General features: G+C 42.7%; 1 protein-coding gene across 14 annotated transcripts; it reads left to right on the forward strand.

Annotated features, from left to right (window-relative positions):
- The first annotated feature begins 35 nt into the window (after positions 1 to 35).
- On the forward strand, positions 36 to 19,851 carry C1H9orf43 (chromosome 1 C9orf43 homolog). 14 transcript variants are annotated; one of them, XM_035255201.3, is made up of 14 exons: positions 36 to 291; positions 659 to 768; positions 2,375 to 2,574; positions 2,689 to 2,824; positions 8,057 to 8,114; positions 10,756 to 10,850; positions 12,809 to 12,842; positions 13,418 to 13,465; positions 13,580 to 13,752; positions 14,430 to 14,580; positions 15,228 to 15,285; positions 15,559 to 15,632; positions 15,853 to 15,940; positions 19,339 to 19,851. In XM_035255201.3, the coding sequence occupies exons 3-14, from the start codon at positions 2,424 to 2,426 to the stop codon at positions 19,551 to 19,553; spliced, it is 1,281 nt and encodes a 426-aa protein (XP_035111092.3). In that variant the 5' UTR covers positions 36 to 291; positions 659 to 768; positions 2,375 to 2,423; the 3' UTR covers positions 19,554 to 19,851. The 14 variants fall into 14 exon arrangements, with proteins under 14 accessions (XP_035111092.3, XP_035111084.3, XP_078230838.1 ...); XM_035255193.3 differs by having other exon boundaries at positions 659 to 752; XM_078374712.1 differs by having other exon boundaries at positions 659 to 752; positions 13,616 to 13,752.
- Positions 19,852 to 20,528: the final 677 nt, after the last annotated feature.

The following is a 20,528-nucleotide window of genomic DNA, read 5'->3' on the forward strand; positions in this document are numbered from 1 at the left end:
AAAGGCGTGGCTGACTCGGCTGGGCGGGTACCCTTAGACCCGGAGGCGGGCTCTGGGCGGCCCGCTAGGTTAACCTACTCTCCACGCCGCAAGGGGCCGCGTTTTCCCCCTTGGTTTCGCAATCCTAAGCGGTTTCGAATCTGCTTTGCTCTTGCAGGACCTCAGCCCCGCGTGGTCAGATTCTCCGAATATTTTTTTCTTTTCTGGAATGAAACGGGTAGTCTTTTTCCACCTCTACCGAAGTTGATGTTGGTTTCTAATCTTTTCGCCCTTCACACCTGCGTAACAATGGTACTAAGAATGAGTGTTATTTAGGTGTTTTTGGTTGTTGTTTTTAACGCGAACTATTGAGGCAGCCCAGGGATAATGCTTGCTATATAAAGATGCGCCTGATTAGGCCCGGGGTTTAATTCGGGCTGGGTAGGTAACAAAAGGGCGAGAAGCAGCTTTTTCGTTGTAAGAAGAATGCAACATCACTTTCGCTTTCAAAAACAATGTTAAAATTGTATTTATTTTTCAGTTAAATTGTTCATCATACATTTTTTCCAGTTAAAACCATTCTCATGGTTTGCAATGGCGTTTTGTTTTTAAGTCATATTCATATTAAGTACGTAGAAATTCTCAATTCCACTGATTTTTTTTTTGTTTTTTTTGACAGGATCTCACTCTGACCCTGGCTGGAGCGGCACGGTCTGGGCTCACTGCAGCCTAGACCTTCCGGGCGCAGGTGGTCCTCCCACCTCAGCCCCCAGGTAGCTGGGGCTACAAGTGCGTTCCATCACACACAGCTGATTTTTTTGTATTTTTCATAGACAGAGGGTTTCACCATGTTGCCCCGGCTGGTCTCGAACTCCAGGGCTCAAGGGATTCATCCTCGGCCTCCCAAAGTGCTGGGATTACAGGCGTGAGCCACCGGGCCAGGCCTTCGACAGAGAATTAGTGCTGCTCTTTTCCCTTCAAGCATGCAGCCTCAAGTCGCCCATTAGTTTTCCTGTTTTCGATAGAGGCCTGTTTACAGAGAAATATTTAAAAGCAAAAGAGCAAATGCTGTGATAAATGGCAACTAAAAGTGCTTCAATTAGAGACCATAAGGTCTGGTGGGGGAATTCCGTTTGGATAGAACAGACCTGGCTGAAAACATCAGAGCTTCTCAGTGCTAGTCAATTACTGTTCAGCTGGAATTGCCAGTGTTGCCAAGTATTTTGGTCCCTAAAAGGAGCCAGAAATCCGGACACTGGGCTATTTCAATATTGAGATAGGTTCAAAGTGCCAGCCAAACAAAACAAGTCATAGGCCAGGTGCAATCCCAGGCTGATAGTTTATCTTTGATCTAAATTATAAACTGTTGAGAACAAGGAGTTTGTTCATTACTGTTCATGTCCGAAGCAGGTCCCCTCACAAGTAATCAATAAATGTGTTGAATGAAAGAAAGAAATGGACACCATCCTTAAAAAGTTCTTAGGGATAAAGTGGTAGTTAGTGATTGCCTAAAACACCTCTAGAAAGGAGAAGATGAATATATTTATTGAGCACCTCCCATCCGTAAACGTACATTATCTCATTTAATGCTTCTGCAGTCTTTAGGGATTCCCCTCCTTCTGCTTATTTTATTTATTATTTTTTGTAGAGGTGGGTAACTCATCTTGGCCTACCAAAGTGCTGTGATTACTGACCTGAGCCACCAAGCCAGGACCCCTCCTCCTACTTGAAAGAGAGGTGTGAAGTCAGTGGTCCAAGGCCATATGGCCAATAAATGAAAAACTAATGGCCTCTGATGCAACTGGGAGTGTCTAGGGATTTGCTGTTTGAGCAAATGCATTCATTGCTGGTGGGTATTTGATCTGCCTTCATGGGAACCGAAGCACATTGGAAAATGAAGCATATCTTTCATGAGTGTGGGCCTTCTAAGAGCTCTGTGACTACTTTGGTCATAATTTGATAATGTGTTTTGGAGATGGTGACATCTTCTCCCTGATAACTAATGAAAGGGAAAAGGAAAGGATACACATATTTATTTGGAACAATGTGCCAGGCTTTTACTATCCATTAACTAATTTTTATAATGACCCTGTGAAATAAGCTTATCCTCATTTTACGGTTGAGGCAAGAGGCTCAGACTGGTTACGTCCCAGGTCACTCTGTTGTTAAAGAGCCAATTAGGAGACCTGAAGTCATCTGCTCTCAAACTCTTGCCATTCTACCTCATGCTGAGATATTTCCATACTTGCTTGTCACCCAGTCTTTAATTATTTTGTGGCCATAGTTTACCTGTGTAGGTTCAATAGAAATATTTTCTACTTTGAGTTCAAATTAAGATCTGGACTGTATGGCTAATATATAATACTCCTCAATTATGTGGTGGTTGATTTTCCAGAGGACTAGAATGCTGCAGGGTTGGCCTTTGTCCTAAACCATTTCTAGGTATGGACTTGCCAGATGAGAGCCAGTGGGATGAAACCACCTGTGGCTCAGCTGTCTGTCAGCATCCACAATGCTGGGCAACTATCCGCCGTGTCGAGAGGGGCCATCCTCGAATCCTCAGCTCACCCTGCAGAACTCCCCAGGATGCTGAAGGTGAATTAACCAGCTTCTGTCCTCTCCCTTAAGAGGTTCTTAATCTGTTCAGATATGTGGCTTCCTTTCTCCAGGCAGCATGTTGACACCCTTACTTCTGGTCTGCTTCTTCAGATAAACTCCCAGTGCTCACCGTGGTAAACATCCCAGATTCCTGCTTTGCACCTCGTCGTTTACCAGAATGTACCTTTACTAAGACCCGTTCTTTATTGTCTCAGAGTTCAAAATTTGACTCCAAATTTCAAGGCAGGTAAATTATCACGGGATCTTCCTTTAGCAGCCGATCGTCTCAAAATTCTGGGTTATGATTTTCCTTATCCATGTAGTATACTTTAAGAAAGCCAGATTAAAAATACCAATTTGGTTAAAGAACTGGTGAATAGGCAGTGGGAAACAGAAAGAAACTCTTTCTGTTTGTGCTCTAGGAACTGGTTAATTTGGGAGGTATATTGGTTAGCTAGGGCTGTCGTAACAGAATACCATAGACTGGGTGGCTTAAACAACAAAAGTAATTTTCTTATTATTCTTGAGACTAGAAGTCAGTATCAAAGTGTTGGCAAGATTGTTTTCTTTTGAGGCTGCTCTTGGTTTGTAGATGATAATTTTTTTTCCTTGTGTCTTTTTTATTTATTTCCTTTTTTTTGAGACAGGGTCCCATCTTGTTACCCAGGCTGGACTGGAGTGCAGTGATACGATCATAGCTCACTGCAGCCTTAACTGTCCAGGCTCAAGCGATCTTCCCATCTCAGCCTCCCAAGTAGCTGGGACTACAAGTGTGCACCAACATGCCTGGCTATTTTTTTTTACTTTTTTTAGAGACGAGGTCTTGCTTTGTTGCCAGGGCTGGTCTTGAACTCCTGGCCTCAAGTGATCCTCCTGCCTTGGCCTCCCAAATTGTTGGGATTACAGACATGAGACACCGTACTGGGCCTCTCTCCCTATGTCTTAACATGTCTTCCCTCTGTGTGTCTGTGTCTTAATTTCTTCTTACAAGGACACCAGTCTTACTGAGTGAGAGCCCACCCATGTGACTTCATTTTTACTTTAATTACTTTTTTAAAGACCGTATCTCCAAATACATTCAAATTCTGAAGTACTAGTTAGGACTTCAAAGATGAATTTTTGGAGGAGACAATTCAGCCCCCATCTTATCAGCGTCTGTAGATCAGAAAACTGTCTCTATATGTATGCTGTTTTCTTTTCCTTTTTTTTTTTTTTGTCTTTTTGAGACAGAGTCTCACTCTGTCATCCAGGCTGGAGTCCAGTGGCGCGATCTCTGCCTCCCAGGTTCAAGCAATTCTTGTTCCTCAGCCTCCCGAGTAGCTGGAATTACAGGCATGTACCACCACACCTGGCTGAGTTTTATATTTTTAGTAGAGACGGAGTTTCGCCGTGTTGTCCAGGCTGGTCTTGAACTGCTGACCTCAAGTGATCCACCCACCTTGGCCTCCCAAAGTGCTGGGATTACAGGTGTGAGTCACCATGCTCAACCCTGTCTTTCTATTTCTTTTTTTTTGGTGGGGTACAGGTTCTTACTCTGTTGCCTAGGCTAGAGTGTAATGGTGTGATCTTGGCTCACTGCAATCTCCACCTCCCAAGTTCAAGTGATTCTCCAGTCTCAGCCTTCTGAGTAGCTGGGACCATAGGCATGTACCACCATGCCCAGCTAATTTTTCTTTTTTTTATATAGACAGGGTTTTGCCATGTTGCCCAGGCTGGTCTTGAACTCCTGAGCTCAAAGCGTTCCACCCACCTCAGCCTCCTAGAGTGCTGGGATTTCAGTGCTGGGATTTCAGGCATTCCCCCATCTTTCTATAATAATATTTTATTTTTAGGTATGAAACTATAAGCTACTAAATGAAGAAGCAGTGGCTTTTTTTCCCCTTTTCTTGAGTCTCCTACGTACCCACTGAGTGCTTGCCGATATACAAAACTAAGGGACAAGTATTTGTGGAAAACTTAGACTTAAAAACTTCACATACTTTGTTACCTGGAATCAAAGCACCAGGGGTGGATCTTGTGGTAGTTTCTTTTCTCCTGTTCCGTTTAAGTAACCCCTGATGATTTATCTTAGACTGACAATAGTATAGGAAGGAGTATGACTATTTTCAGGTTCTCTAGGACTTGAACTCTGTATAAACAGGGGTGTTTTTCAGTCAGGACCTATGATGTGCTTCACATTCACCCCCGGAGCCACACTCCGCCCCTGCATGCCTGCCGTGTGTAGTGCAGAGCTGTGAGAGAGCTGCCTCCTCTACACAGTTCCCTGTTCTCATGCCTTCTTCCTTCAGTGTGTCTTGCTTTGTGCGTCACACTCTCTATTGGAGACCAGAGACCAGTTCCTCATGACATGTTGGGTGTTTGCAGTGGCTTCCGAATTGGCTTCCCTGACTTTTCCCCTTGAAGCTGTTTTGCATGTGGCCAACAGATTAATCTTCCAAAAATACTGTTTTGTTCATTTCCTTGCTTGAAAAGCCCCTTCATCAGCACTTTGTTTACTAGAGAACAGACCCAAACCTCCCGACTCTGAACTGGTAGCCTCACTCTTTACTATCTGGCTTATCTAATAAGAGTCCTTTCTTCTCGAACGCCAACTTTTCCTTTATGCCAGACTGGTTTTCTGATTGTGATTTTCTGTCTCTGACACTTTGCTCATGCAGTTTCCTTGCTCTTAAAGGCCGTTTTCCCTTCTGTCTGCTTCATTAAGTGCCTGGCCTGGCCTATAAGGCCCTGTGAGATCGAGCCTTCCTAATGGCCCCCATCTCACATTTCTCCCTTCCTTGTTTAATAGGTTTGGGCCACTCTGTTCCCTCAATTCCTCATATACTCCACACCTCCCACCCCAGGGCTTACACACCTACTGTTTCCTCTGAGTGAAACAGTTTTCCCCTCAATTAGGTTATTATTATTTTTTAAAATGCTCTTGACATTTTGACTGAGATAATTCTTTGTCCTTTGGGGTATCTTGTGCATTATCTGATTTTAGCTACTTCCCTCACCTTTACCCATTGAATACTAGTAGTACCCTACCTCCAGTCATGACAACCAGAAATGCCTCCGATATTGCCAGATGTCCCCTGGGGCAAAACTGCCCCCTGGTTGGGAAATACTGCCCTAGATCCTTCCAGCTAATTCCTTTTGGCCATTCAAGTTTAAGCTTAAATGTTGCTTTTTCACAGAAGTCTTCCTTGACCAATCTGTTTAAAATTTCCCTATACCCTCATTATCATTTAACCAAGCATCTTTTTTCCTCAGTTCTTCTGATCTCAAATGATTTTTGTTGATTCATTTGCCACTTCTCATGAGAATGTCATTCCCTACAAGAGCAGGGACTCTCTCGTAGGGAGAGAGTGAGTTTGTTTTGTTGGCTGCTCTGTCTCCTATTTCTTCGACAATGCTTGGCATATTGTGGAAACACAGTAAGTATTTGTTGAATGAGAGAATATGTCCTTTTCTTCTGTCAAGGTTGAATTTCCTCATTTCCCACTAGCCTTGGATGTTCTCTCTTCCAAACTACCCCAGCACTTACAGTCCCTGGCATGCTTATGGATATTTTTATGTTTATGTCCTGTTTGTCCAACTGGATTTTAGGCCCTTTTAAGGCAGGGACAGGACATTTGTTTAGTCATTGAATTCACAACTATATTTTAGTGGGGGCCACTGTGATGGATGCTGGGGATACAACAGTCAACAACATACAGTCTTTGCCCTCAAGGGACTTTCAGCCTAGTTAGGGAGGCAAAGAAATAGGCGGGCCGTATGATGAGTGTCATGAGAGGACTGCCCCAAGGGTTTGTGGAAACACCAGAAAGGGTTCCCAAGCCAGGGCACTGTCTTCTGTGTAAGTGGTGTCTGTGCCTAGACCGGAAGTCTGAGCTGTCTATCTAGTGAAGTGGGGGTTGTAGGTGGAGGGTAGGCAGGAAGAGCGTTCTAAACCATAGGAATAGCATATACAAAGGCTTAGAGGCAAGAGGAAGTTCTGTCTGTATCAGGAAAATAGTTCATTGTGCCTAGAACATAGAGCAGGAATGGAAGAGTGATCAAAGAGAAGGCTGGGGAGCTGGACAGGAAGCAGGAACCTATGTCATGTAGGACTTCATAAATCAGGCAATCGGGCTGAGTGTTAGGTCTTTATCTTTTTTTTTTCTAAACTCCTCTGACTATCATTCCTAAAGGTCTTTATCATTTACCTCTTTACATTATTCATTTATCCATGCATATAATATATCTTAAAAAATAAGAAAACTAAGCCGGGCACGGTGGCTCACACCTGTAATCCTAGCACTTTGGGAGGCTAAGGTGGGTGGATCACCTGAGGCCAGGAGTTCAAGACCAGCCTGGCCAACATGGTGAAACCCCATCTTAAAAAAAATAATAATAAGAGGAAAAATAGCAAGTGATAGGAAAGTATAAGGATATGAGTTTTTTTTTACTGTAGTAAATACATACATAATAAAAATGGAACATTTTAGCCAATTTTAGTCAACAATGCATTAGCATTAAGTACATTCATAACATACATCCATCACCACTATCCATTTCCAGAACATTTTCATCATGTCAGACAAAAACTGTATCCATTAACAGCAACTCCCCATTCCCTCCTCTTCCTAGCCCTGGGTAGTCTCTATTCTATTTTCTGTCTTAATGAACTTGTCTGTTCTAAGTACCTCATATAAGTGGAATCACACGACATTTGTCCTTTTGTGTCTGGCTTATTTCACTTACTATAATATTTCCAGTGTTGTAATATATACTGTAGTCCCTCCTTATTTGCAGGAAATATATTCTTAGACCCCCACTGGATGCCTGAAACTGTGAATAGTACCAAACCTGTATTTACTATGTTTTTACATATACATCCAAACCTATGGTAAAGGTTAATTTATAAGTTAGGCACAGTAAGAGATTAACAACAATAAGATAGAACAATTATAATATGCTGTAATAAAAACTCATGGTGGGAATGTGGTCTCTTGTGGTCTCTCTCTCTCAAAATACCTTACTTGTAGGTGCTCACCTATTTTCAGACCATAGTTGACTGTGGGTAAATGGAACCATGGATAAAGAATTTCATGCATTGTATCAGAATTTCATGACTTTTTAAAGCTGAATGATATTCTATTGTATGTGTATAATGCATTTTATTTAACATATTTTGAGCATCTACATAAAAGGTTCTTAATAAACTTTTATCGTTGGTGATATAACTGTCTCTAGCTGGAGGGAAGAGCAGGCTATGAATTCCATTTGATGGAACAAATAGTTGTGAAGTATCTGCAGTGTTCAATGTTGGTTTAGTTGCTGTTCCAGGAAAAACAAACAAACAAAACTTAAGGATATGGTGAGACCCTGCATTCATTGGGTAAGCATTAAGCCCAAGGTTTTCTGTAGATAATAGAAGGGTTTCCTCATAGCACTAACTTTATCATTCCAATGAGCCTTTTGTGTTTCTGTTTTATGTGTGGAACTCATTTTTCAGGCCTCCGAGGGGTTTACCTGACAAAAGTTTGATCAACTGTGCTAATAGACTTCCCAAAGTAAGTCACAGGTTTTAAAAGGTACTTCCTCAACATTTTTTCTTTGCCAGTGGAAATAAACTATTTTGCTTTTATTTGAAATTATTCCTCAGAAGGACTATAATCTGAATAGTAATGTTGATAGTAACCATCTAATATTGGGCCTATATGCTAGACTCTGTGCTATCTACATGCCATGTTGTCTTCAGAAATCCTAGAAGCAAGTGGGATTGATTTGTATAGGTTTGGTGTAGGTGAGAATTTTCTGTCTCTGTCTTTCATAGAACATGTTCAGCTACTTATTAATTACTGTCATCTAATAATCAGGGAAACTGGAATGCTGGAATGTCAAACCTAAATAGGCCTTAAGGTCATCTAATCTGATGACTTGCAAACTTTTTAGCTATCATCTACAGTTAGAAAAAGATTTTACAACAAAAATATCATGGAGCAATCCTTACCCTAGCTATGAGTGATGTACTCTAATATTTTCTGTCCTATTCTGTTCTTTTCTATTTCATTTTTATTTATTTATTTTTTTTGAGACAGAGTTTCACTCTTGTTACCCAGGCTGGAGTGCAATGGTGCGATCTCGGCTCACTGCAACCTCTGCTTCCTGGGTTCAGGCAATTCTCCTGCCTCAGCCACCATGTCCAGCGAATTCTTTTTTGTATTTTTAGTAGAGATGGGGTTTCACCATGTTGACCAGGATGCTCTTGATCTCTTGACCTCGTAATCCACCCACCTCAGCCTCCCAAGGTGCTGGGATTACAGGCTTGAGCCACCGTGCCTGGCCGCTATTTCATTTTTAAACAGTGTGGTCTGTGATTCACAGAATTTGATTTTATGTCCTAAGAATAAGTTGCAATTGCAGTTTGAAGAACACTACTGTGGTCTATTTTATATATCCTACAGGAGAGGAAACTGAGATGGGAAGTGATTTGCCAAAGCACACAGCTAGTTGGGGGTAGAGCTAAATTAGAACTTTAGGAAGAAAAAATCCTACTTACCTACGGTAAAGAGAGATTTACTATTCTTTGCAGTCCTACTGGATGCCTTTTATTTTTTTCATGAGATTCTTCACTTTTCAGTATCATGTGAAATGGAGAGTATAAGGAACTGAGATGGTAGATGGTTTTGAATAGATGAATTAACTAATCACTTTACTTCTTTGTCTTCTTTAGAACAAGAGGATTAGATTAAATAATAATTATTATTATTTTAAGAGACAGAGTCTTTGTCACCCAGGCTGGAGTGCAGTGGTATGATCATGGCTCACTATAGCTTCAAATGCCTGAATTCAAGCCATCTTCCTGCCTCAGACCCCTGAGTAGCTGGGACTATAGACACACACCATCACACTTGGCTAATTAAAAAAATTTTGTAGAAATAGGGTCTCACAGGCTGGGCACAGTGGCTCACACCTGTAATCCCAGCACTTTGGGAAGCTGACGCGGGCGGATCATGAGGTCGGGAGATTGAGACCATCCTGACCAACATGTTGAAACCCTGTCTCTATTAAAATACAAAAAAAAAATTAGCCAGGTGTGGTGATGCACACCTGTAGTCCCAGCTACTTGGGAGGATGAGGCACAGGAATCGCTTGAACCCAGGAGGCAGAGGTTGCAGTGAGCTGAGATTGTGCCACTGCACTCCAGCCTGGTGACAGAGTGAGACTCTGTCTCAAAAAAAAAAAAAAAGAAAGAAACGGGGTCTCACTGTGTTGCCCAGGCTGGTCTCAAATGCCCAGCTCAAGCAGTCCTCTTCCCTGGTCTACCAAAGTGCATGAGCTGTCATGCCTGGCCTAGATTAAATTTTTTTAAGTTAATTATTTGAATAGATAATGTATGAACATTATATATATATATAACATTATATATATATATATATATATATATCTCCTGACCTTGTGATCCACCTGCCTCAGCCTCCCAAAGTGCTGGGATTACAGGCATGAGCCACTGTGCCAGTCTGAACATGATTTTTAAATTCAAAAAGCATTAAAGGATTTATAACAAAAAGGAGTCTCTCCTATTACCTCCAAGTCAATCCATTCCTCTTCACAGGGACAACCTTATTTTTAGTAGTTTTTGTGTGCATGTATCTTCCCAGGAGTATGGACTAGGTGATTTACAAGGTTTCCTTGAGCACTAGTGTTCCAGGAACCTAAATACCTAAATGTGAGAAGAGTTAGCACTTTGACTTTTATAGAGATGCCTGTAATTGTAGTCAGAGTACAAGATAAAACACCGTGCTTCTGTTTCTGTCAGCTCTCTTCTTGCTCCCAGACTGCAGATTGTAATGTCTGCAGGATCTAAGTCTTTGGAGTGGAGTGGGCAGGATAAGTAACGTTCCTGTAGGTAAGCCCCAGGGCACCCTCATATGGGATCTAACTAGGAGTTGCTAAATGCTACCCCAATGGCACAGGGAAGCAGGGGAGATTATTTGCTTATTAATACTCATTCTTACAGCTACCTATACTGATATTTGATGGAGTAGTCTGGGTTTTTTTTTGGTGGGGGAGAATATTATAAAGGTGTCTTGGAGACGGAAAACTTAAAATCATCTTCTGTGCCACCAAACTCTTTGCTTAGCATATCCTTAATCTGATACAGGAGTCTAGCACCTGAAGCCATACATTGGCTTTATATCTTTCTCTTAGCTGCCAGTGTTGAATTTGAATGAGACGCAACTTCCCTGCCTTGAAAGAAATATGGTTGTACTGTGGATCCCAGAAGAAACAGAGATACATGTGAGGTGAGTGTCATATCTGGAACTCAGAGGCCTTTGATTCTGTAAATACCTGCTGTCTTCTGCAGGCCTCCTTTTTGTGATCTTCCTTTTAGCCAGCTCATTGCAAGTAGCGGGAGGCCAAGCCGAGAAGGTCATGGTCACTTGCATCTACTTTTTGCTATACTGGAATTTTAATGTAATGTGTTTTGAGATTCATGCTGTGGGACTTTGCCATATCAAATTTTACATGGCAGTAACTAGCATACAAGGTAAGGTCCAACTTATTTATCAGGCTTGACTAAGAAATAAATGCTCTCTCTTAATTTTTCTTATTAGTCACTTGGAACAAGTGAAAAAGTTCTCAGTGAAGCATGTGAATCTCTGATCTCAACCCTAGGGCCTAGTACACACTATACAAAAGCAATAACATATAGGACTTATGTACAAAACGGTGCGTGACAAAGATCATTTGGTGAAGGCCCAAAGACTTGCTAATATTGACAAGCATGGGGATAGTGTTTGGTTTTTCTTTCCTGATCCTTGAGGCTGTTTTGGGCAGGACCAGGCAGAGTGGGGCACAGGCCTCTGATTCTTTAGTGACATTTAGAGATGATGAAACTTAAGAATTTCTTTTTATTTCATTTTTCTTTTTAAAAATGATCCAGTGAATGCTTCTCTCTCACTATATATATACACACATATATATGCATTTTTGTATGTGTATATATGGTATAAACAAATGAAAAACAACCCTGTGGGTTTATTTCCTTTGATGTGAAAGAAGTTCAGAGGTAGGCAGGCCCAGGGCATGTGAGCTCCATGAGATAGTTAGAAACCAGAGCTCCTTCTAGCTTTCTGGGCCATCATCCCTAGCCCATAGATTCTAACGTCTAAGGAATTTCATGGGTGCTTTTTTTTTTTTTGAGATGGGGTCTTGTGCTGTTGCTCAGGCTGGAGTGCAGTGGGTTCAAGTGATTCTCCTGCCTCAGCCTCCTAAGTAGCTGGTACTACAGGCGCATACCACCATGCCTGGCTAATTTTTTGTATTTTTTTTTTTTTAGTAGAGATGGGATTTCATCATGTTATCCACATTGGTCTCAATCTCCTGACCTTATGATCTGCCCGCCTTGGCCTCCCAAAGTGCTGGGATTACAGGCATGAGCCACTGCTCCCGACTTCATGGGTGCTTTTAATGTCTAAGTTGGATACTAGAACTCCAGCTATCCTATCCATCTCCCAGGCAAGGAGGAAGAGCACAGAGCAATAAAATACTTTTTTTTTTTTGAGATGGAGTCTTGCTCTGTCGCCCAGGCTGGAGTGCAGTGGTGTGATCTTGGCTCACTGCAACCTCTGCCTCTCGGGTCCAAGCAATTCTCCTGCCTCAGCCTCCCAAGTAGCTGGGATTATAGACACACACCACCATGCCTTTTGTATTTTTTTAGTAGAGACGGGGTTTCACCATGTTGGCTAGGCTGGTCTCCAACTCCTGACCTTGTGATCTGCCTGCCGTGGCCTCCTAAAGTGATGGGATTACAGGCGTGAGCCACCATGCCCGGCCATAAAATACTTCTTACACAACCTCTCTGTCTCAAGCAGTGAGGAATTAGTGGAGAACCATATAGATTTGGTCCCTGTCCTGTTGAAGCCTTGTCAGGGGGAGTGAGACATTACAGACAAAACCACACCTACATAGATCATTTCTATTTTGGTTTCATGTTATGAAAGCAGATAACTGGATTGGCTGAGAGAATGATGGGAAACCTAATTTAGATAGGAGGTTGGGGGGTCCTTCTAGCAGGAGGTACTTGGGTAACAGGTACTGCTGGGCTCCCAACCAGCTGTCTTTGAGTACTGATTAGAGCTAGGAATCTTTGTGGTCATCATTCACAACCTTGGAACTTCTGTTTAAGATCTGGGAATAGGTTGTGCTTATTCTTATTTCAAGTCCAGCTGAGAAGCATGTTTTGTTTTGTTTTCTCCAGCCAGTATGGGAAGAAGAAAAAGAACTTGGCAGTGGTGAGTTTGATGTTTTTGTGCAGACCTTTATGTCACTATGTAGACTTTATTTTGTTTTCCTTTCAGGTCTCTTCCACCTCACCCCCTTTCTTTCCCTAAATTATCAGAATCTGCTAAAGAAAACCCTTCTTTAGGAATAATTAACCAAACCATTCTCTATTCAGAGACTCCTCTTCCCTGTCTCCTCTCTGTGGGGAGATGAAGAGCATCTTGAGATAATAGGAGGAACTGTTGGGTATTCAGGGAGAATTTTTGGTCAATTAAAAACTAATCCCAATGGATGAAATAGAATTTCAATGGACTAGGAGTTATAAGACCTGGGCTTCTCATTCTAATTCTACCTTTTATGGGTAAATGTGACCTTGGATAAGTCACAGAGCTCTAAGACTACTATGTGCATGAGAGTAGTATCTTGGTTCATTTTGTTCATTGCTGAATCCCCATCCCTAGCCCTGTAACTGACACATAATTAGACAACAAATATTTTGTCCAGTTTGTTGAGTGAATAAATGAATGACTTTTCTGGAAAATGAAACAAAACAACTAATCCCTATATGATCTGAATACAACAATAGAGTTGGGACCTTGAGAGAAAGCGTGGCGGCCCTCATCATTCAGAGGAGGTGAGAATGGCTGGAGTGCATGCCAGGGTAGTGCTGGGAGGCTCGAGTGTTGATGGGAAGGAATAGGCTCAGAAAGAGGGCTTTGGAGAATTCTTTCCACTGTTTCTCTTCCAGAAAAGCAAGTCATTTCTGGGTCTTTCTGAAAATCAGTCCACAGAAACACGAGTAGGAACTCCAGAGATGATCGTGCCTCCCCCAACCCCAGTGCAATTGTCTGAAAAATTCAGATCAGATTTCCTACCTCTCTGGGCCCAATCTGAAGCAATACCTCAGGATCTACTGAAGGAGTAAGTATTATGTAGGTCTGTGGGAGAGCCAGAGCATCTATTTTTAACCGAAGCTGAGACGGGTCTAAACAGTGTGTTCTTCCTGAGTAGGGCTGGGAGAAAACTATCACCCCAGTTGTTTACACAACTCTTAGCCTTACCAACAGGCAGGGATGACCATCATAACCACCACCATTTATTACACTTACCATTTGCCCAGCTCTGTGCTAAGCACATCACATGTACTTTCATTTAAATTTCCACTAGGAGGTAGGCATTATCACTCTCTTCTTTTTATAGGTGAATTATGAGTAAGTGGTAGGCAGACTATACAGTCTGCAGCAAAATTACCTTTGAGTTTTATGTTGAAACTTAACTGGCTATATGAATTTTGGTAATGCATTTAGCCTCTTAAAGCTTCATTTTCCTCATTTCAAAGTATGAATAATACCTGTTCTCAGGGTGTTGTGAGGATTCAGTATTATAAAGCACATGAGCCTGACATAGAATCAGCACTGAGTATGTGCAGCTATGATGATTTTAGTTGCATCAGAAAGGTGTTACCAAATGAGTACTTGTTGGTACAGGCCTTTTCAGACCCAGAGTAGAGATTTCTTGGAGCCCTTTACATCTCTTTCTCCTCAGCCATGCTTTCCAGGAAGAGCTGTTGCTGACTGGCTGTTTTCTGTCCCCTTCAGACTTTTCCCAGGTAGAAAGCAAACCATGCCCTGTAGGGAGATGAAGATACAGTTGGCCATGATGAGAAAGAATCTTTCCTTGAAAGTGAACCGACCTGACAGTGCAATTTCTTCTAAGATGTTTCTATCTATACATCGCCTCACCCTGGAAGTAAGAGCTAGGGAGCAACAGGGAAGAAGCCTACGTGAAAATTCAAACCCTTCTCTTGTCAAATCTAGAAGAGTAGACATTCTATTCCTTATCTCTCTTCTGCCTTTCCATGCTGAACCCAAGCCCCACAGAAGGCTGGGCTCTATGTAGGTGAAAGCCAATCGATGGGGAAGTGTTGAGAGAGTGATGTTCTCTATTTCTTTTCTTTTTTTCTTTTTTGAGAGACTGGGTCTCACTCTGTCATCCAGGCTGGAGTGCAGTGGTTATTATGGCTCACTGCAGCCTTGACCTTCTGAGATCAAGCCATCCTCTCATCTCAGACTCCAGAGTAGCTGGGACTACAGGCATGTGCCTGTATTTAATTTTTTATAGAGACAGGGTTTCACTATGTTGCCTAGACTGGTTTTAAACTCCCGAGCTCAAGTGATCCGCCCACCTCAGCCTCCCAAAGTGCTGGGATTACAGGCATGAGCCAGCGTGCCTGGCCATGTTCTCTATTTCTTCTGCGCTTTGTTACCCACATCTTTTCCCTTCCTCCGTAGCCTCTGGTACAATGCTGCAAAACACTGGTGTTGACTGGATGATAAATGCATTTGGAGAAAGGGAAAGATCTGCAGTAGAGCTTTGCTTCTTTTTTCTTTCTCCAGAGACCAGCACTGCGATATCCTGAACATCTGAAGAAATTACATAACCTGAAGACAGAAGGTAGATTTGCTGTTGCTGCTGGATCTCTAAGCACAATTTTCTGTCAGCCCACATTTCTCATATTTTAACATGGTCCAATTCAGTTATATTTGTGGCCTTAGTCATGCAGAATGACATATAGAAGTCAGGAAACAATAGTTTCAGGAAGCAGCCTGTCTGGATTGGTCCTTACCAGGGAGAGCCAGCATTGTGAAGGAGGGCACAGCAGGCATTCCAGTGGGAGAGCGGGGGCTATTAGCAAGAAGAGGATCAATCTGGCTCTCTGGTCACCAGGTTACAGGAAACAGCAGCAGTGGCAGCAGCAGCAGCAGCAACAGAGGAGGGTGAAAACACCTACTAAGAAACAGGTAGAGTGGCAGTGAGGGGCTTGCTGGGACTGGGAGAAATAGCTCCAGCCTGCAGTGGAAGGGATGTATGAAAAGTGGGAGTCTCCTTGTTTTCTATCTGGTTATAGATATAAAGTTCTTGTCTGGTTGTAGATGTTAAGTTCCTTCTTTTTGATTCCTTTTGAAAAAAATTTCTTTACTTCCAAATATCCTAATTAATTCCTCTTGATGTGGGTTTCAGGAGGTGAAAGTGAAAGCCAAGGGTGATCCAGGGAGCCAAAGCACGTCACATAAATATCCAGTTACCACTGTTCATGACAGTCTCTATGGTAAGGGTAATATATGCTTGGTTGGGGGTGATAGGATCCTTGAGGGGTAGGTGTCTGAGGGCAGGAAAAGCTAAGCATGCTCTTGTCATTTTGAGGCCTGCCTTTGTTAGGCGCTCATAATTTCTTAGAATGCTTCAGTTTGTCTGGTCTGTCCTGCACCATGCTTCCCTCAGACATTTACTAAGCAAACAAACTGGGCCAGATGTATGCTTCACGTGGGGACTTGAAAGATGACCGTGAACATGAATCACAGTCATTTCTTCCTCAGGTTCTACCTAAGAAAAGGCAGAGCACTTTGAGGATCAGGAGAGGAGCAAGCCCAGGTTTTTGCAGAGAAAACCCTGAGGGCCCGTTGTCCAATGAGGCAGGGAGAGCTTGGGCCCCTCGATAGAACCCCAAAAGAGTTCTAAGGAAGCAGAGCTCCAGGCCCCTCTAACCTCCCTGCCACAAGGTAGAGTCTCTGGAGCCTCACGTTAAAATCAGCACATTGTCTAGCCCCATCCAGGAGGCAGGGAGCCAATTCTTGTCAGGCACGTCTTTTGCTCCAGTGCACATGCTGGATACGAGAATGGATATCTCCCCATTTTGGAGTTCTTATCATGTCTGAGCTCAGGGATATACTTACCCCTATCTGACATTTTTCAATTTGATTGCAGACTGGGAGGAGGGAGAAAGAATCCCCCCAAACCTTGGAGGGTCATTGTGCTCTTCTCAGACTGGACATTGCTGACTTTAATAAGAAAACAACTGTTTAATCATCAGAAAGAACTCTTCATCCTGGGGCATTGGGAGGGCTGAGACTGTTTCCTGAGAAGGATGTTTCCCTCTTGCTTTCCTTCCCATCTCACTGATTGCCTGATGCCAGTGATGTCCTTTAACCTGAAGTTCTAAGAAGGTCCCTGCCCTTCTCATGGGAGGTAGACAGAATCAGGGCTTGGCCCCGGGCAGGAAGTGATGTATCCACGGTTAGCACTCCATCTAAGGTGACTGCTGCCACTCCTCTGAATTCCATTCTGGTGCCTTTTGTACCCCTTCCCAATGCCTCCAATAGGAGCAGTTTTGTTTGGGTGACTGGGGTGCCCACTGAGTCATTTTCTTAGAGTGGTGGCCTGTCCTCACTGAGTTGAGAAAGGCTTTATGGAAGAGATGATTTTTACATTGGTTCTTGAATATGTGTAGGAGTTTTCCTGATGTGGAAATAACTCTTGAAAGGGAATAGCCTGTGCAAAGGCATATAGGAGGATCATAACTGCTCAGGAAACACTGAGCAGTCGAGTGTGGTTGTGGGATTGGGATTTGAGGAAGAGTGGTCTATCATGCCACAGAGGTAGGCAGGGTTTGTATGGACTGCTAAGTCATTTGACCTTTATCATCCAGCCAGTGGTGCTCCGCCTTGATTGTACACTAAGAGCAATTGAGAAGCCTTTATTATTTATTTATTTTATTTTTATTTATTTAGTTTTTTGAGACAGAGTTTCACTCTTGTTGCTCAGGCTGGAGTGCCATGACGTGATCTCTGCTCACTGCAACCTCTGCCTCCTGGGTTCAAGTGATTCTCCTGCCTCAGCCTCCTGAGTAGCTGGGATTACAGGCATGCACCACCACGCCTAGACAATTTTTTATATTTTTAGTAGAGACGGAGTTTTTCCATGTTGGCCAGGTTGGTCTCGAACTCCTGACTTCGGGTGATCTGCCCTCCTTGGCCTCCCAAAGTGCTGGGATTACAGGTGTGAGCCCCTGTGCCTGGCCAACAAGCTTTTCTTTTTTTTTTTTTCCCCCACATGATCTTACAAGGTTTTAAAATTCTAATACTCAGGCTGTATCCCAGCTATTAAATTAGAATTTGTGGTGGTAGAAACTAGGCCTCAGTATTTTTTTTTTTTTAAGCTCCTCAGTTCTCCTAGTGTGCAGCTAAGGTAGAGAACCAGTGCTGGTAGGGAGTTGATAGAAATGCCGTATTTTAGCATAATGCCTCTGGTGGTAGCTTGGAAGACGTTTGTTTAGGGAAAGGGAGATTGAGAAAAGAAGGAATGAATGTACTTAGGGACTAGCTAGGGAAGCAGCTGATGCAAAAGAAACATGAAACTAGAGGTTTCTGTTTTGCGTTGTTTGTGGGTACATGAGGGATGGCGCAAGAAGATGAGTCACATTCTGGTAAGAGGAGTATTTTTATGCTGTGAGAAGGTAGAGTTAGGGTTTCTTGGAGGAATCCTGGGACTTTTCACACACTTTACCATAATCTCTAATTCTGTAATAGATAAAGGTACAGTCCCAAGTGAGCAGAATCTCAAATAGAACTCAGAAGTTCTAGCTACCTTTTACCTGCCACCAAGATCTTATCTTTCCTGGATGTGGAGTCACTTATAGACTAAGGGTCACCTAGAAGCCCCAAAATAGGGTATGATGGGCCAATACAAGATTGAGTTGACTTTTTAGTTATTAGATTACAGAACTCTGCCAGGTCGGAACAGTGACATGAAGCCTCTTCTAGGACCCAGTTTCAGTTATCTGTTACTCCAAAGCATAACCATAGTAATTTGTTATTTCTAATGATTCTGTGGGTTGACTGGACAGTTATTCTCTTCTTGCTTGAGGTCACGTAATGCAGCTGGGCTGAGACTGTTGCCCGAGTTGCTGGTTTTCCTTCCTGAGGCCTCTGCATGTGGCTTGTTTGGGCTTTTTGGCAGCATAGCAGTCTCATGAAAGCAGTTTCTTAAGGGATGGGCCTGGAATTAAAACAGTGTTACTTCTGCCACATTTTATTGGCTGAAGAAGTCACAAGTCCATCCCAGAGAGTAAATAAGAGAAGAAATAGGCCTTGTCTCTTGATGGGAGGAACAGCATGTACACACTGGAATGGGAGGAATTGTTGGAAGCCATCCTTGGAGGCCATCTGTCCTTAGTTGACTGTAGGGAATGGGAAGGAGTGGTTCTAGCTTCATTTGGACGGCACGGAGAGCAAAGAATGTGTGATACCAGCTTCTTTTCAGTCCAAAGAGGTGGGTCTCTGGCTCATCTTAGATGTTAATTTCTCCAAGGAAGGCATATTTTAGAAAAATCCTTTTAGTTCCCTAAAGTCTTGATTCAAATTTCCTTCCATTTTTCCCTGATGAATTTCAGGATTCTACAGAGAGACCAAAGATGGACTATTATGACCATGTGGATCTCTACCACAGTGTGAAAAGTAAGATACTAGAGTAGAGGAGCCTTAGTAAGTGATTGAGGCTGGGGAGAACTGAACCTGTATTGACCAGGATGGTTTACCTCCCTGAAGGCACAGTCCTCCTGTCTTAGAGAGATCCTAAAAAACACCCCAGTTTTTCCTTTTCTGTCCTCCATTTGTCATAGTTATTTGAGAGAAGTTTACAGGTGTAATTAATGACTGCATCTTCTTTTAGGTCCTGAATTGTATGAAACAGAACCGACTAACAAGGACATTAGTACTCTGGTGGAAGCTGTGCCAGAAGCTCAGGCTGTCAGCCAAAAGAAGGTCTCCTTGAGCTTTTCAGAAAGTATGGCTAGAACAAGCTGGAACCCTGAGCTCAAACTACTGAGGATTCTTCAGGACACTGATGATGAGGATGAGGAGAGCCAATCCTCTGAGACAGAGTGAGAAGCCTCTGGAGAAGTAGACTGAAGGCATCCCCCAGGGCAGCTGTGTTCCAGAGTGGGATGGCTGGTATCCTGAGGACAGCAGCGTTTCACATAAGGGCAAGAGGAGAGAGGACTTCTGCTCTCTGGAGTCTTTACCATGGCTTGAGCTCTGAGCTTAGGGATTCAGTTTTCTTTGTTCACCTCTACTTGCCTCTAAAATAAATGTAGGAGAAAAAGCCTTTTACATTTAGATTATTTCTCTTCCATTAGGGTCAGGATAATTTTGGTGATTAAACACAACTGCTTCTCAATCAAAAGACTCATTTTCTCTTTCTAGGAGGAAGGAAAAGATGTTTCTTGGTATCTGTTTTCTGGGTCACTTATCTCATCTCTGAAGCTCTGAAAGGTTTCCAGTGGTAGGAGGCTGAATTTGGCTCATGGGAGCTGCCATGGTGCTCGCTAGATTTTTCTCTCATTCCCTAGAAATGGTTTCTTTTGGAGATTGGATCTACATTGTTATCAAATAATGTTCATTGTGTCATTGATCTTGAGCTCCTAGGCTCAAGCAGTCCTCCCTCAGCCTCCCAAAGTGCTGGGATTACAGGCATGAGCCACTGCACGCAGCCAAAAAGCTCTAGTTTCTGAGGAACTGAGACTGCAAGAAAGTTTCAGCAATGCTCATAAAGACACAGAATTTCAAAGTCTCAGGGAACCTCTAACTTGGTTTTGGAGAGATTTTTTTTTTTTTTTTCAGTTTTAGTCCTTAAAAAGATTTAATATAGTAAAGATTTCAAAATTATGTAAAAGGAAAAAGAATAATATAATGAAACTGATATATTCAGTATCTTAGATCTGGGCAAGGAAGGCCCTTGCCTTGACCCCATGCTTTAGAAAGTCCTCTGGTCTTCTGGCTGTGCTGCCCCTCATGGCAGAGAAATCTGCAGAGCCAAATGGATGTACACCTAGCTGGAATCTGTGACTCCCCTTGAGACTT

The sequence above is a fragment of the Callithrix jacchus genome, chromosome 1 (genome assembly GCF_049354715.1).
Source record: "Callithrix jacchus isolate 240 chromosome 1, calJac240_pri, whole genome shotgun sequence".
Lineage (NCBI taxonomy): Eukaryota > Metazoa > Chordata > Mammalia > Primates > Cebidae > Callithrix > Callithrix jacchus.